General features: G+C 51.0%; 1 protein-coding gene across 7 annotated transcripts in view; it reads left to right on the top strand.

Annotated features, from left to right (window-relative positions):
- AKAP13 (A-kinase anchoring protein 13) overlaps positions 1 to 13,234 on the top strand; it is a 288,721-nt gene that overhangs the window by 258,181 nt on the left and 17,306 nt on the right. For all 7 annotated transcript variants that reach the window (XM_066355280.1, XM_066355281.1, XM_066355279.1 and 4 more), the window contains 8 exons: positions 13 to 79; positions 4,197 to 4,332; positions 6,100 to 6,212; positions 6,779 to 6,931; positions 7,864 to 8,114; positions 8,688 to 8,813; positions 8,927 to 9,044; positions 9,884 to 10,132. In XM_066355280.1, the coding sequence (XP_066211377.1) occupies positions 13 to 79; positions 4,197 to 4,332; positions 6,100 to 6,212; positions 6,779 to 6,931; positions 7,864 to 8,114; positions 8,688 to 8,813; positions 8,927 to 9,044; positions 9,884 to 10,132 (1,213 nt within the window). The remainder of the gene's footprint in view (positions 1 to 12; positions 80 to 4,196; positions 4,333 to 6,099; positions 6,213 to 6,778; positions 6,932 to 7,863; positions 8,115 to 8,687; positions 8,814 to 8,926; positions 9,045 to 9,883; positions 10,133 to 13,234) is intronic.

Here is a 13,234-nt window from a genome sequence, read left to right as displayed (position 1 = left end):
TCTCCTCTGCAGCAGCCCAAAGGGAGCCTCCAGGCCCACGACACGTCCTCGCTGCCCACAGTCATCATGAGAAACAAGCGTGAGTGTTCCACCTCCTCTCATAGCTCCTTCCGACTCCCTGGCGGGAGACTGAAACACACTTGTGTCCTATTCCTCTGTCACTCATCAAGATTCGATTACCCATTCCGTGCCCCATTCTAGAAGGCTGCAGATCTGTTGACCAGAAGCTTCCCATTCCATCAGACTCTAGCAAGGTTTCTAGTCAGTGTGGCTGCGATGGTGGCACCGCGGTTCCTCGTGTGGACGTGAGTGACCGCTGCGCATCTTGAAACCCCCTTCAGCAAGCTGACAGTTACACTTGCTTGACTCGCAGTTGCATTAATCAGATGCGATCTTGCTTATTAAACTTTGTAAACTGTGAAGTTACATACTTTTTCCAAAGACTTCCAGTGGTCCATATAATAGTACACCACACTCTCCCATTCACATCAGACTATTTTCACCTGTCTGTACAAGACTCCACTTTGGTTTTACTTAATATTTTTCCTTTTTTTAAAATTAATAATTTTTGTCAGTTACATTTAACGTAGTATTATATTTTTCTTTTTTTTCTTTTTTTTTTTTTTTGTATTTTTCTGAAGCTGGAAATGGGGAGGCAGACAGACAGATTCCCGCATGCGCCTGACCGGGATACACCCGGCATGCCCACCAGGGGGCAATGCTCTATCACGACCAGAGCCACTCTAGCACCTGAGGCAGAGGCCAAGGAGCCATCCCCAGCGCCCAGGCCATCTTTGCTCCAATGGAACCTCGGCTGCGGGAGGGGAAGAGAGAGACAGAGAGGAAGGAGAGGGGGAGGGGTGGAGAAGCATATGGGTGCTTCTCCTGTGTGCCCTGGCCAGGAATCAAACCTGGAACTCCTGCACGCCAGGCCGACGCTCTACCACTGAGCCAACCGGCCAGGGCCTATATTTTTCTTTCTCTTTTTTTTTTTTTTAATTTTTATTTATTTATTTATTTTTTACAGAGACAGAGAGTGAGTCAGAGAGAGGGATAGACAGGGACAGACAGACAGGAACAGAGAGAGATGAGAAGCATCAATCATTAGTTTTTCGTTGCGCGTTGCAACACCTTAGTTGTTTATTGATTGCTTTCTCATATGTGCCTTGACCACGGGCCTTCAGCAAACCGAGTAAACCCTTGCTGGTGCCAGCGACCTTGGGTTCAAGCTGGTGGGCTTTTCCTCAAACCAGATGAGCCCGCACTCAAGCTGGCGACCTCGGGGTCTCGAACCCGGGTCCTCTGCATCCCAGTCCGACGCTCTATCCACTGTGCCACCGCCTGGTCAGGCTATTTTTCTTTTTTATTCTCCATCTCTATCTCATTCCTTTCCCTTCCTTAGCACCTACTGTGCTATATCTAGTGTATGTCTTCCTAATAATATCTTTCGACACATGTATGTCTCTGAAAGTATCCATTCTGCTTTTTATTTTTGTTTACTCAGTAGCATTTTGCTATGGGTGCCTGTTATAGTAAGCTGTCCTTAGACTGCTGGGTGGCATTCTTTCATGAGCATGCACCACGTTTTAGTTCCCAGTCCCCCCAAGGACAGATGTCTAAGCTGTTTTCAACCAGGGCCGTACCTAATGCAGCAGTCATTGGCATCTTAATTGGCTCTACGGGCACCTGTGTGCGGCTTACCCTATGGCAGGGTTTTTCGAGTGTGGTTCCTAGAATAATTAGAAGTGAGAATTCTTGGGCCCTACCCAGACCTACTAAGTTAGACATTCCGGAGGTTCCGCCCCGCGACCTGTGTTTGGATGGCCCCTCCGAGCGGCCGTGCCCGCTCACGCTCGGGAGCCGCCGCTCTGTGTGCACGCCTCATGGCGCTGCACTTGGCTGAACTGTGCTCCACGGGTGCTGCACGTTTCACACTGAAGGTGAGACCATCCGCCAACAGAACGAGTACGGCCCTCTGTGTCATGACACGCACTCATGGCGGTGGTCTAGAAACAGACCCACAGTGTCTCCTGACTCTGCCTGTATCTGATGGCCCTGAGTACTTCCAGACAGGAGAGTGTGACTTCCCTTTAGACACGTGGAGTCCCAGTTAGGGTCAGTCTTTGCCTGCAGATGACTAACAGAGGAGCTCTGTCGCTTGAATCAGTGGCCCAACCCATCCCAACACCTTTTGCAAGTGTAATCTTTAATCTTTGCCTGTTATGTGCCAGATTCCTTATGTATGTTATCTCTGACACCCCGCACCCCCGGCTGAAGCAATATCATGGTCAGGATCCTGATGGCGGGTTGCAGTTGCATGGGTTGAGTCTCGGCACCTCCCCTTAACAGCTGTGTAACCTTGGACGTTTACTGAGCACCCCCGAACCTCAGTTTCCTCCCCTGCAAAGGATGAAGCAGTGCAGTGGGTGGGGGGCAGGTTTCAGTGAGATCACACTCAGTGCTCAGCCTCCTAATATATTAGCTTTTGCTACTAATACCATCATCACAAATAAGGAAACTGAGGTGCAGAGAGATGATGTACATTACCCAGTGGAGTGTGGATTGGTTACAAGCTAGGAAAAGCTGTTCTTTTCACCCCCTGTGAGAGGCAAGCTGCTCTTTGTAACCGTAGTGCTCTGCGTGCCTGATGGGGCGGCCTCTTCATGGACGCCTTCGTGCACCCTGCTTCGTCCTCTTGCACTTCTCCCCTTGACCTTCACGCTCACGATACCACGGGTTATTTCTGCCTTCCCTCGCAGCTCTCCTCAGCAGGGTCCTCTTCCTTCTGACCTGTCCCCGTCCTCAGCATTCCTCAAGAAGCCCTGACTCTCGCCCATCAGTGTGACCGCTGCACCCCCTGACCACTGTGGGCTGCTCTGGGCGCAGGTGCACTTGGGCGTGTTCCTGTTTCTATGAGCTGCCCTTAGTCTCCGTGAGGTCAGGGCCCCGTCACCTCCTGTGTGTTTCCTGCAGAAAGGGTCTGGTCCTGTTGGAGCGCAGTGTGTTTCTGCAGTGTGTCACCTTCTTCTAAATAGAATTTGAATTGGAAATTAATGGTTTTGTGGATTTTTGTTAAGTCGGAAACATCCTGAAAGACTGAAGTCATAGCAGCGGCCCAAGTGTTACTTTCCTCAGCTCCTGACACCCCCAGGGCTGGGCCAATAATGCGGCCGTGTCTGGGCCGGGGGCTTAATTACCAGGGGAGATGAATTCTCTACTCAGACGACAGCGTGATCACTTTAGCGTAAAACGAGAGCTCGAGGTCCCTCTGTGGTCGTGTTCAGGAGAAATAGGTGTTGAGAACAGATGAGCTGTGTGAGTTAGGCCAGCCGTTGTGTCCTCATTTGTACGTAAAGGAATTGGTCAAACCCGTGCTCTCAATGTGCAGAGTCGTCTGGGAAGCTCGTGCAGTGTGTACTCTCCTTGACCCCCCAGGAAGGCAGGGCTGGGGTTGCTCTGCCCACAGCATCTCGGCTGTCCCACCGGCACTGGTCTCAGTCCCCTGAGGCTCCTTCTGTCCTTATAATTCTTTTGGTGTTACGTTATTTTGAAGTAGTTTAAATGCATAATATTTTCACATAATTCTTAATTCTTGTTCACTACTTCCCATCCTACCCTACAGGTAATCACTCTTCAGTTTTATATTTATCTTTTTCAGGTGTCATTAATAGTGAAGTGAATAACAATTTGGATTATTAATTTAAAAAAAAATCTATTGTGCATTTTATTCTACACCTTGATATATTTTCCCCCTTAAAATTTTATTTTCAAGATGTGTGTCAATTCATGGAGGGTGTCCTCATTTTTTTTTTAAAACTACATACTAGTCCATTTGGTGGTGTACCATAATTTATTATTTGATCTCTTTTTGATACTCATTTGTATCATTACCAGTCTTTTGCTTTTGCCAACAGTGTTCCATTGAATAACTTTGAACGTGTGTCATTGCACACACAGACAAGTACATCTCACGGAATAAACATATCCTGAAATGGGTTACTGGGTTGGAGTGTATAGGCAGTCACAGTTTTAGGAGATGTTGCCAAGTTGTCCTCCACGGGGGTTTTGGACCCGTTTGCCCTCCCCGGGCAGATCTGTTGTGAAGCAGTCCGCTTCTCTTGGGCACTTGTTGGGTGAGTCAGTGCGGGGGGGCATGGGTCCGTGGAGCTCAGCTGCGTTCTTCTTCTGCCTTACAGCCGCACAGCCCAAGGAGCGCCCGCGATCCGCCGTCCTGCTGGCGGACGAGACCATCGCTGCCCCCCTGTTTCCTAACAGACGGTCCCAGCAGAGCATGTCGCTGTCCAAGAGTGTCTCCATACAGAACATTGCTGGGTGAGTGGGGGTTCCACAGCGGACAGCTGGGTGACAAGAACATAGTAAGCATAGCATCTGGTAGAAAGACTCTCCTTTTATCAGAAACTATATAAGAGAGTGGGTTGGTGCACAGCTGAGTGATTGGGGTGAGAAGGGGGTTTCAGTTGGTGCGCCGTCCTGGCCGACGCTCTGTAACCAGGGTCCCCTTCAAACCCCATTATTAGCTGGTTGTCCTTCGCTTTTGTACATGACTACCCTGCTTCTAAAAACTCCAACTTCTGAAATGGCAATTTCCAAGTCAAAATAAGGAGTCGGAATAGGAAAAAGATGATGTAATTCTGAATTAGTTGCAACCGCTTACACTTTAGATGTCACCCTTTTCTGTTGGTCACGTGGACCTGGCCTTTTGGTTTCTGTTTTATTTTGTTTTACACCCTTGCCTCTTGGTGCTTAAGTTAGTTTCATGGGCATGATAGTGGCCCAATTACTACTTTTGGGTTCCTGCCCACTCATTGGTACCAGGTTCCTTTGTGATCCTGGCAAAAACTGCTATGACCCCGGAGTGTTGAGGCCTCAGCTGTGACATGATTTGACAGGGCTGATTATGATGTTACTGGCTGTTTGGGGTAGTTGCCTGACCTCTCATAAAATATAGGGCTCAGAACACCTCTGACATGTCTCTTACCCTACCCTGGAGGAGAAGTCTTAGCTTAGGGGTGTAAATCTCCTTTTGTCTGTATTTCCTAAGCTCTGTGCTGGCTAATTTCCCTCCTTCTTCAAAACAAAACAAAACACAATAACAAAAAAAACAAGCTTCAGATATTTTTATTTTTTGTCTTTGTATTGTCATTATCCAAAGACCTTCTTTTCTTTTCTTTTATTCTTTTCTGTATTTTTTTTCTCAAGTGAGAAGTGGGGAGGCAGACAGACAGACTCCCACATGCGCCAGACCGGGATCCACCCAGCAAGCCCACCAGGGGGCGATGCTCTGCCCATCTGTGCCATTGCTCCTTTGCAACCAGAGCCATTCTAGTGTCTGAGGCGGAGGCCATGGAGCCATCCTTAGCGCCCGGGCCAGCTTTGCTCCAGTGGAACCTTGGCAGCAGGAGGGGAAGGGTGGAGAAGCAGATGGGTGCTTCCCCTGTGTGCCCTGGCTGGGAATTGAACCTGGGACTTCCACACACTGGGCCAATGCTGTACCACTGAGCTAACTGGCCAGGGCCCCAAAAGCCTTCTTTTCAAAGTTATTATTAAAATTTGTTTACATATGGCTTTCTAAAGTTAGTCTTAAAGTAAAATTTAAAGTTTTAAATGGCTCTGGCTTGCTTACATTTCCTGGGTGCCTACTAGGCCAGCTGGTGAGTTGAGGACAAGAGAGCACAAGAATAACCAGTGTCATCTCAATAAAGCTAAGAAAATACATTTTAATTCAGAGAATATAGTTTATTATAAGTGCTCAATCTATTGTTGTTTAGGGAACAGGAGGAAAACTGTAGTGGTTAGACACTGAGTTTCAAATAGGGAAATCTCTCGTGTGATATGTGTAGAGTTTGGGGGGAGAGGGTTCTCCTTCCTACCTATCATTTAAGACAACCCAGGGCTCAAAGTGTTCGGGTTTGCAGTGCTATTAAATGCCTTCAACCTTCGTTAGTGTTCTCGGTGCTGGGTCTCTGGCACGAGGAAGTTGTCTGCAGTCCGGTGGCACCCCCAGCCAGCAGGCCCTCACTGACGACCGCCAACCACGGCTCCTCCCAATGTGCATGACGCGCTTCTCTTTGTCCCCAGAGTTGGCAGTGACGAGAACATATCAAACACCTGGAAATTCCTGTCTCATTCAACAGACTCACTAAATAAAATCGTCAAGGTCAATGAGTCAACAGAATCACTTACTGATGAGGGTAAGGGGAAGTCGTGCCTGTACTTTGTTCTCTGTAGAAACTGTCCCGTCTCATCACCTGGGTACCAGCTCTGATGGGAACACTGGTGCATGCCTCTTCCTTACTCCAGGGAACATTCTCTAGATTGCCTCCAAGTGTCACATGCTGTATAAATTGGTAATCAGCCTTACCCAGTTGTTAGAGATGGTTGTCCATTGAAAGATGTCATTGTTTTCACTACGGTCATATTCTAGTACAAACGCTGCCTCCCTGCAGTTCTAGCTTTCTCGGCACAGTTGTGAGCCTCCTCTCTTACACAGGTCAAGTTGCCAGGGCCTTTCCAATTCCTGCTTCACGGAGGAATCGTGTCTTCATCACGCTGAACTCATGTGATGGTTACCACTCTTGCCAAGGCCTTGAATGCCGACAGAAAAGGGTTCTTTTCTCATGCAGGAATATGGTTCTTTGTCCCCCGAATTTATGCCAAGTGTGTGTGTCTTAGGAAGTTGTCACACCAAGAAAGTCTAGCGTAGGCTCTTCAGAGGGCACAGACCGAGGTTCTCATACTGTTTTTTCTGTATTTTGAGGAGTAGGTACAGACATGAATGAGGGACAGCTGATGGGGGACTTTGAGGTCGAAGCCAAGCAGCTGGAAGCGGAGTCTTGGAGCCGGATAGTCGACAGCAAGTTTCTGAAACAGCAGAAGAAAGACGTGGTCAAGCGGCAGGAAGTGATCTATGGTGAGCCACTTCCTGCGCTCTGCTGGCGGTGGACGTGCTTGGTCCAGAATTTGTTTTGGGGCGATTTTTTGGGCTGTGGCAAATCAGTGTTCATTTGGGTAGCTTCACGAAGATTTTCTTTTAAAATCTCTGAGGTGTAGAGACATGATCTTATTTCTATCATTTTTTTCTTATTTAAAATTAATTTTCTTTAATTTTATTGAACGTTTTATTTAATACAAGTGCTTATTTAGGTAACAGGCCTAAAAGGACATCTCTTGTGACAGTTTACTTCCTCCACTACAGTAGGGACTCGACACTACAGTAGGAATTAGGAACACAGTAAATTAAAAGGTTTTGATTTCAGTGAAGACCAGTTTGGAAACCACCAAAGAGTGACGGAGGCCCTGGCTGGTGGCTCAGTGGATAGAGCTTTGGCCTGGCATAAGGACATCCCAGATTTGATTCCCAGTATGGTACATGGGAGAAGCGACCATCTGCTTCTCTTCCCCTCCTTCCACCCCTTCTTTTTCTCTTTCCCTTTCCCTTTCCCTCTTGCAGCCAGTGGCTAATTGGTTTGAGCTTGACCCAGGGCACTGAGAATAGCTTTGCTGGAGCACATAAGCTTCAGGCATTAAAAATAACTCGGTACTCGAGCATTGGCCCCAGATGGAGTTGCTGGATAGAGCCTGGGCGGGGCACATGCAGGAGTCTGCCTCACTTCTCTCACCTAAAAAAAAAAGTGGAGCCCAGTGTGGCTGTTGTAGATCACATGAAAGGTGGAGGAAGAAGATAAAATAAAAACACACTAGTGAGAAGACAGCTGTTGACTCAGTTCTGAGGTTCACACATAGCTGTAGGACTAGCTGGGGCTCTTAATGGCAGCAGAGGCTCTGGGGAGGAGCACCCTTGTCGCAGTGTCCGCCTGACTGCTGTGCTCTGTCCCTCGTCAGAGCTGATGCAGACGGAGCTGCACCACATCCGCACGCTCAAGATCATGAGCGACGTGTACAGCCGGGGGATGATGACGGACCTGCTGTTCGAGCAGCAGATGGTGGAGAAGCTGTTCCCGGGTCTGGACGAGCTCCTCAGCATCCACAGCCAGTTCTTCCAGAGGATCCTGGAGCGGAAGAAGGAGTCCCTGGTGGACAAGAGCGAGAAGAACTTCCTCATCAAGAGGATAGGCGACGTGCTGGTCAACCAGGTGAGCGTGGGGGAGAGGGCGGGCGGGGCTCAGCGCCGTGCAACCCCCCAACAACCTTAGAACATTCTTGTGACCCCACAACCACCAGCTGCGGCAGCCTTAGGCGACCGCTGTTTTCTGTCTCTGTGAATTTGCCTATTCTGGGCATCTTACAGAAATAGAACAGTACGTGGCAGTTTGTGATTGGCCGTTCTCGTTTAGAATAATGCCATCAAGGTTCATCAGTAGTGTAGCATCATATATGGACATCGCATTTGATTTATCCGTTAATCTTTTGCTGTACATTTGGGTTATTTCCATTTTGGGGCTCTTAAGTATAACGAGTAACGAACATCTGTATCTAAGTTTTTGTGTGGACGTAGACTTACTTTTATATTTAGGTGTGAAACTGCTGGGTTATTCAGTTTTTTGAGGAACTGCGAGACTGTTTTGCTGCTGCACCGTTTTAACCTATCGGGGCTCGTTAGGAGGAAGCACTCTGGGGTTGTAGAGATGGACTGCCACTTTGTACAAGATGCTGGCACCAGCCTTGCCCCTGAGTTACAGCCTTGCTTCTGTTCTCTGCCTCTGCAGTTTTCTGGTGAGAACGCAGAACGCTTGAAGAAGACCTACGGCAAGTTTTGTGGGCAGCACAACCAGTCCGTGAACTACTTCAAAGACCTCTATACCAAGGACAAGCGGTTTCAGGCCTTCGTGAAGGTACTAATATGAAGCGTGCACACCCTCGTCGTGTGCAGAGCATCTGTCACTGTCCATGTTAGCCAGAGCCCCCTTCTGGGGCAGCTCCTGACCTTGCGTTCACTCCCTTGCAGAAGAAGATGAGTAGTTCGGTGGTGAGGAGGCTGGGCATCCCGGAGTGCATCCTGCTGGTGACCCAGCGGATCACCAAGTACCCCGTGTTGTTCCAAAGAATACTGCAGTGCACCAAAGGTGAGCTCCTCCCTCGTGCGGCGTTGTGCCCGGCAGCGCGCTCCTGCTCTGCTGGGTCTGCGAGAGACCCTGGGTTTTAGCTCCACAGCTTTTTTGGAATGAAAACTTGAAGTGTTATGTCAGCAGACTGAGGGTGGATGATGGCAAGAAGGGAAGGAACCACTTGATCACATGAAGAGTTCAGTGACCTGGGTGCGCACATGGGCACGCACGCACACACGCGCACACACACACATGCACATGCACACGGGCACGCACACACACAATCCCTCTCCTCTCTAAGTTCCAAGGGCCCTTCTCTTGCCTCTGTAACCTGTTTCCTGATCCCATTTCTTCTACGGCTCACTTCTACCTCTGTGACTTTCTGAACAAACTTCCTCTTATAGAATAGGGGGAAAAAAGAGTTCAGTGACCTGGGTAACTTCTCCCATGTCACTGGACTGGTACTGACCCCCACCGGTCCCTCCTAGAAGTGCCAGGGTCGCTGCTGCGCCTTGTTACTCAGTGCTCAGCACTTCTGGCTGGCTGGTCCTGCTTGGAGGTACTTACATTAAAGATTTTAAAACAAAGGCAGATAAGAAATTTGTTGCTCCTCTTCCTCCCTAAAAATGTTTGGTTCCTTCTACTTGAGAACATAGCATATAGTTGTGTGTTGTCTGCATCATGAAAAACGTCTAATTTTACCTAGAATTAGGCCTGAGAGAGGGCTAAGCACATAACCCTGTTACCTTGGCATTGCTCTGATAGCGTGCCTGTGATGTGGAGGAAGAGGGCAGGAGCCCTTCTTCCCGCTCTTGTCCCAGAGCCCCCCTGAATACAGAATTGTTCTTTCCTTCAAGACAACGAGGTGGAGCAGGAAGCCCTGGCCCAGTCCTTGAGCCTGGTGAAGGAGGTCATTGGCGCGGTGGACAGCAAGGTGGCAAGTTATGAGAAGAAAGTGCGTCTGAATGAGATTTACACGAAGACAGATAGCAAGTCGATCATGAGGATGAAGAGTGGGCAGATGTTTGCCAAGGAGGACCTGAAGCGGAAGAAGCTGGTGCGGGACGGGAGCGTGTTCCTGAAGAACGCGGCAGGCCGGCTGAAAGGTGAGCCCACGGTGCTCCCGGCCCGGGCCGGGCGCGGGCCCGCGACGGCAGGCGGAGTCCAGATTCTTCCCTTAGAAACTCGCCACCCGATTTTTCCTTGGGAGCCGTGCCTGAACGTCCAGCGGGAGCAGCCGTCATTTCATTGTTCCTAGTCTGTGTCAAAAAGGAGATAGCTTATAAAATTGTATAAAATACAGCAAGTTTACAAGGAGATGTAGTCAGGGAGCAGGGAAGAGATTTTAAGAAACGAGCAAGGGGTAAGATTTACACAAAAAGGCAGTGTTAAGAAAGGTCTGTTCCCTACGGGAGCAGAGCTACTGATTTGGGTTGGGGTCTCTGGGAAACCCCACCAGACAGTTCAGAGCCCTTGAGATTAGACCATGTGTACACTCTTCTAAAGGCGTGTTAGGGGTTTCAGCTCCTGAACCTTCGAGAAATGCAGTATTAATAATTACCAACTAGCTTTATTACACTTAATGATGTTCCTACCTTTTATTTTTCTCTAAGCAAAAGAGATCATAAAACATTTATTTTTAATTTGATATTAATTTTTAGTTTTCAAATGATTGGCTACATCAAGTTAAGGAAGTTATGAAGTTTATTAATTAATCTGTACATTTGATTTTTTTAAAAAGTAATTGTTTTTCTGAAACCTGTACTCTGGGCTTGTACGGTGGCTCTGACTTCCCCGGTGACCTTGAGTGTGCCCAGCCCTCCCCCCCGGGTCCTGTGCACTGAGAGCGTGCCCGGCAGGCCCCGTGCTGCCGACCTCAGGCGTAAAGCTGAGGGCTGAGCTGTGGGCCCTCCTGTCTCTGAGGTGTAACACTCGGGGTGTTGCTGTCAGAGTCCCCGAGTCCTCAGCCCCAGTCTTACCATGCTGACCACACAGTGGAGTCCACTGGGTCAAAGGTGAATGAAGCAGACCCCCGCCCCACGCACATGCGCCCACACAGCCGGGAGCAGCCTGAAGACTGCTCTCTGGTAGATGGGCACCGGAACAGAGGTCTGCACTGAAGCCTGGGGCCAGGGAGGAGCAGCATTCAGTCCTGGAAGATAGGAGGAGGGTCCCTGCACGAAGGGAAGAGTCAGCATGGAAGCCTGGAGGTGGCGGAGGTGGCACATCTGGGGAGGGCAGACAGCGGGCCCTCAGATGGGCAGCAGACGGACAGGCCAGGGAGAGGCCCAGCCTGCAGAAGGGGCGGCAGAGGGACAGGGTGACGGGGGCCCAGCCTGCAGAAGCAGCCGCAGAGGGACAGGGTGGCGGGGGCCCAGCCTGCAGAAGGGGCGGCAGAGGGACAGGGTGGCGGGGGCCCGGCCTGCAGAAGGGGCGGCAGAGGGACAGGGTGGAGAGGGCCCGGCCTGCAGAAGGGGCGGCAGAGGGACAGGGTGGAGAGGGCCCGGCCTGCAGAAGGGGCGGCAGAGGGACAGGGTGGCGGGGGCCCGGCCTGCAGAAGGGGCGGCAGAGGGACAGGGTGGCGGGGACCCGGCCTGCAGAAGGGGCGGCAGAGGGACAGGGTGGCGGGGGCCCGGCCTGCAGAAGGGGCGGCAGAGGGACAGGGTGGCGGGGGCCCGGCCTGCAGAAGGGGCGGCAGAGGGACAGGGTGGAGGGGGCCCGGCCTGCAGAAGGGGCGGCAGAGGGACAGGGTGGAGAGGGCCCGGCCTGCAGAAGGGGCGGCAGAGGGACAGCGTGGAGGGGGCCCGGCCTGCAGAAGGGGCGGCAGAGGGACAGGGTGGAGAGGGCCCGGCCTGCAGAAGGGGCGGCAGAGGGACAGGGTGGAGGGGGCCCGGCCTGCAGAAGGGGCGGCAGAGGGACAGGGTGGAGAGGGCCCGGCCTGCAGAAGGGGCGGCAGAGGGACAGGGTGGCGGGGGCCCGGCCTGCAGAAGCGGCAGTGGGCCAGGCTGCAGAGGGCGCCCACTCCGGACTGAGAAGTTGCAGTTGGTACTGTGGATGGGTGGAGGGCAGAGGAGGAGTTCAGAATAGGGGTTTAAGCAGCAGTGTTTTTAGTACAGAGTGGGGAGGTTAGACCACAGCTGGGGTGAGGACGTCTGGTGACAGAGCTGGGACACTGTTGTGGTGATTCAGAGAAGAGCGTGTCTAGGCCTGTAATCCCGAAAAGGCACACCCTTCTGGCCACCACCAGATGTGCACCCCACTGGTCCGTGATGACCCTGGGCTGAGTGAACCCCCATGCCCCATGACTCTGAGAACCAGGTCCTGGGCGTTCGTTCGCACGTGGCCTCTCTCTGGTCTCCACGGCAGCTGGTGGCTCCGAAACTCGTCCTCCCCTGGAAGGGCCTGGTCTTCTGGAGCTGCTGCCGCCTAGAGCTAGCGCTCTGTCCTTTCCTTTAGAAAGCATTTGACCTATTCCCAAAATAAAAACTAATAGACTCCAGCTGTTGGAATCAAGCTGTGGTCAAGCCCGTGGCGGAACGCTAGGTTTTCTGACCTGAAAGGCCGCCACTGGGCAGGAGCCGGTGTTGAGACATTCTCTTCTCCCCTCAAATGAGCCGGTGCCAGGAACAGCCAGTGCCGTGGGGGGCGCCCTTGGAAGGGCGGGGTCTCCTCTCGTTCCCTGACTCTGGTCGTTTACACTTCAGGATCCAGGGAAGGCGAAGCTTATGTTTTAGAACTTTTCTTTGGCAGGCACCTGAGTTACTTAAAAGTAAAGTTTAAGAAAAATAACCAAACTATTGGTAGTGCATGGAAAATTGCTGTCATCTAGGCCGAAAATTCAACGTCCCTAGAAATCAGACATCCTGGCTTCTGTTTTCTTCATGGCTTTGCCTTGAGTTGCACGGAGAGGGCGTTCTTGTCGGGGCCGGTGGGACCTGACCCCCCAGGAGGGGCTGACATGGCAGTTCCATTCCTTCCTCGAGGAGCCCTAGGACCCCTTTCCAGAGGGAGGGTGCTGCAGAGGGACCAGCCTCTGAGCTCTCAGGCGGCTCACCTCCAGAGATGGCAGACGTTATCCTGAAGGGGATAATGGAAGGTGTCACTTTTTGTTCTAGAAAAATAGAGCAAGAATTTGTGGCATTTTTGTGATTCTGAGGTCTGACTAGAGGTGTTTGTTCATTTTTTTGTTTGTTTGAATTTTGTTTTTT

The sequence above is a fragment of the Saccopteryx leptura genome, chromosome 13, assembly GCF_036850995.1.
Source record: "Saccopteryx leptura isolate mSacLep1 chromosome 13, mSacLep1_pri_phased_curated, whole genome shotgun sequence".
Taxonomy (NCBI): Eukaryota; Metazoa; Chordata; class Mammalia; order Chiroptera; family Emballonuridae; genus Saccopteryx; species Saccopteryx leptura.
This window is presented reverse-complemented; position numbering and strand designations above follow the sequence as displayed.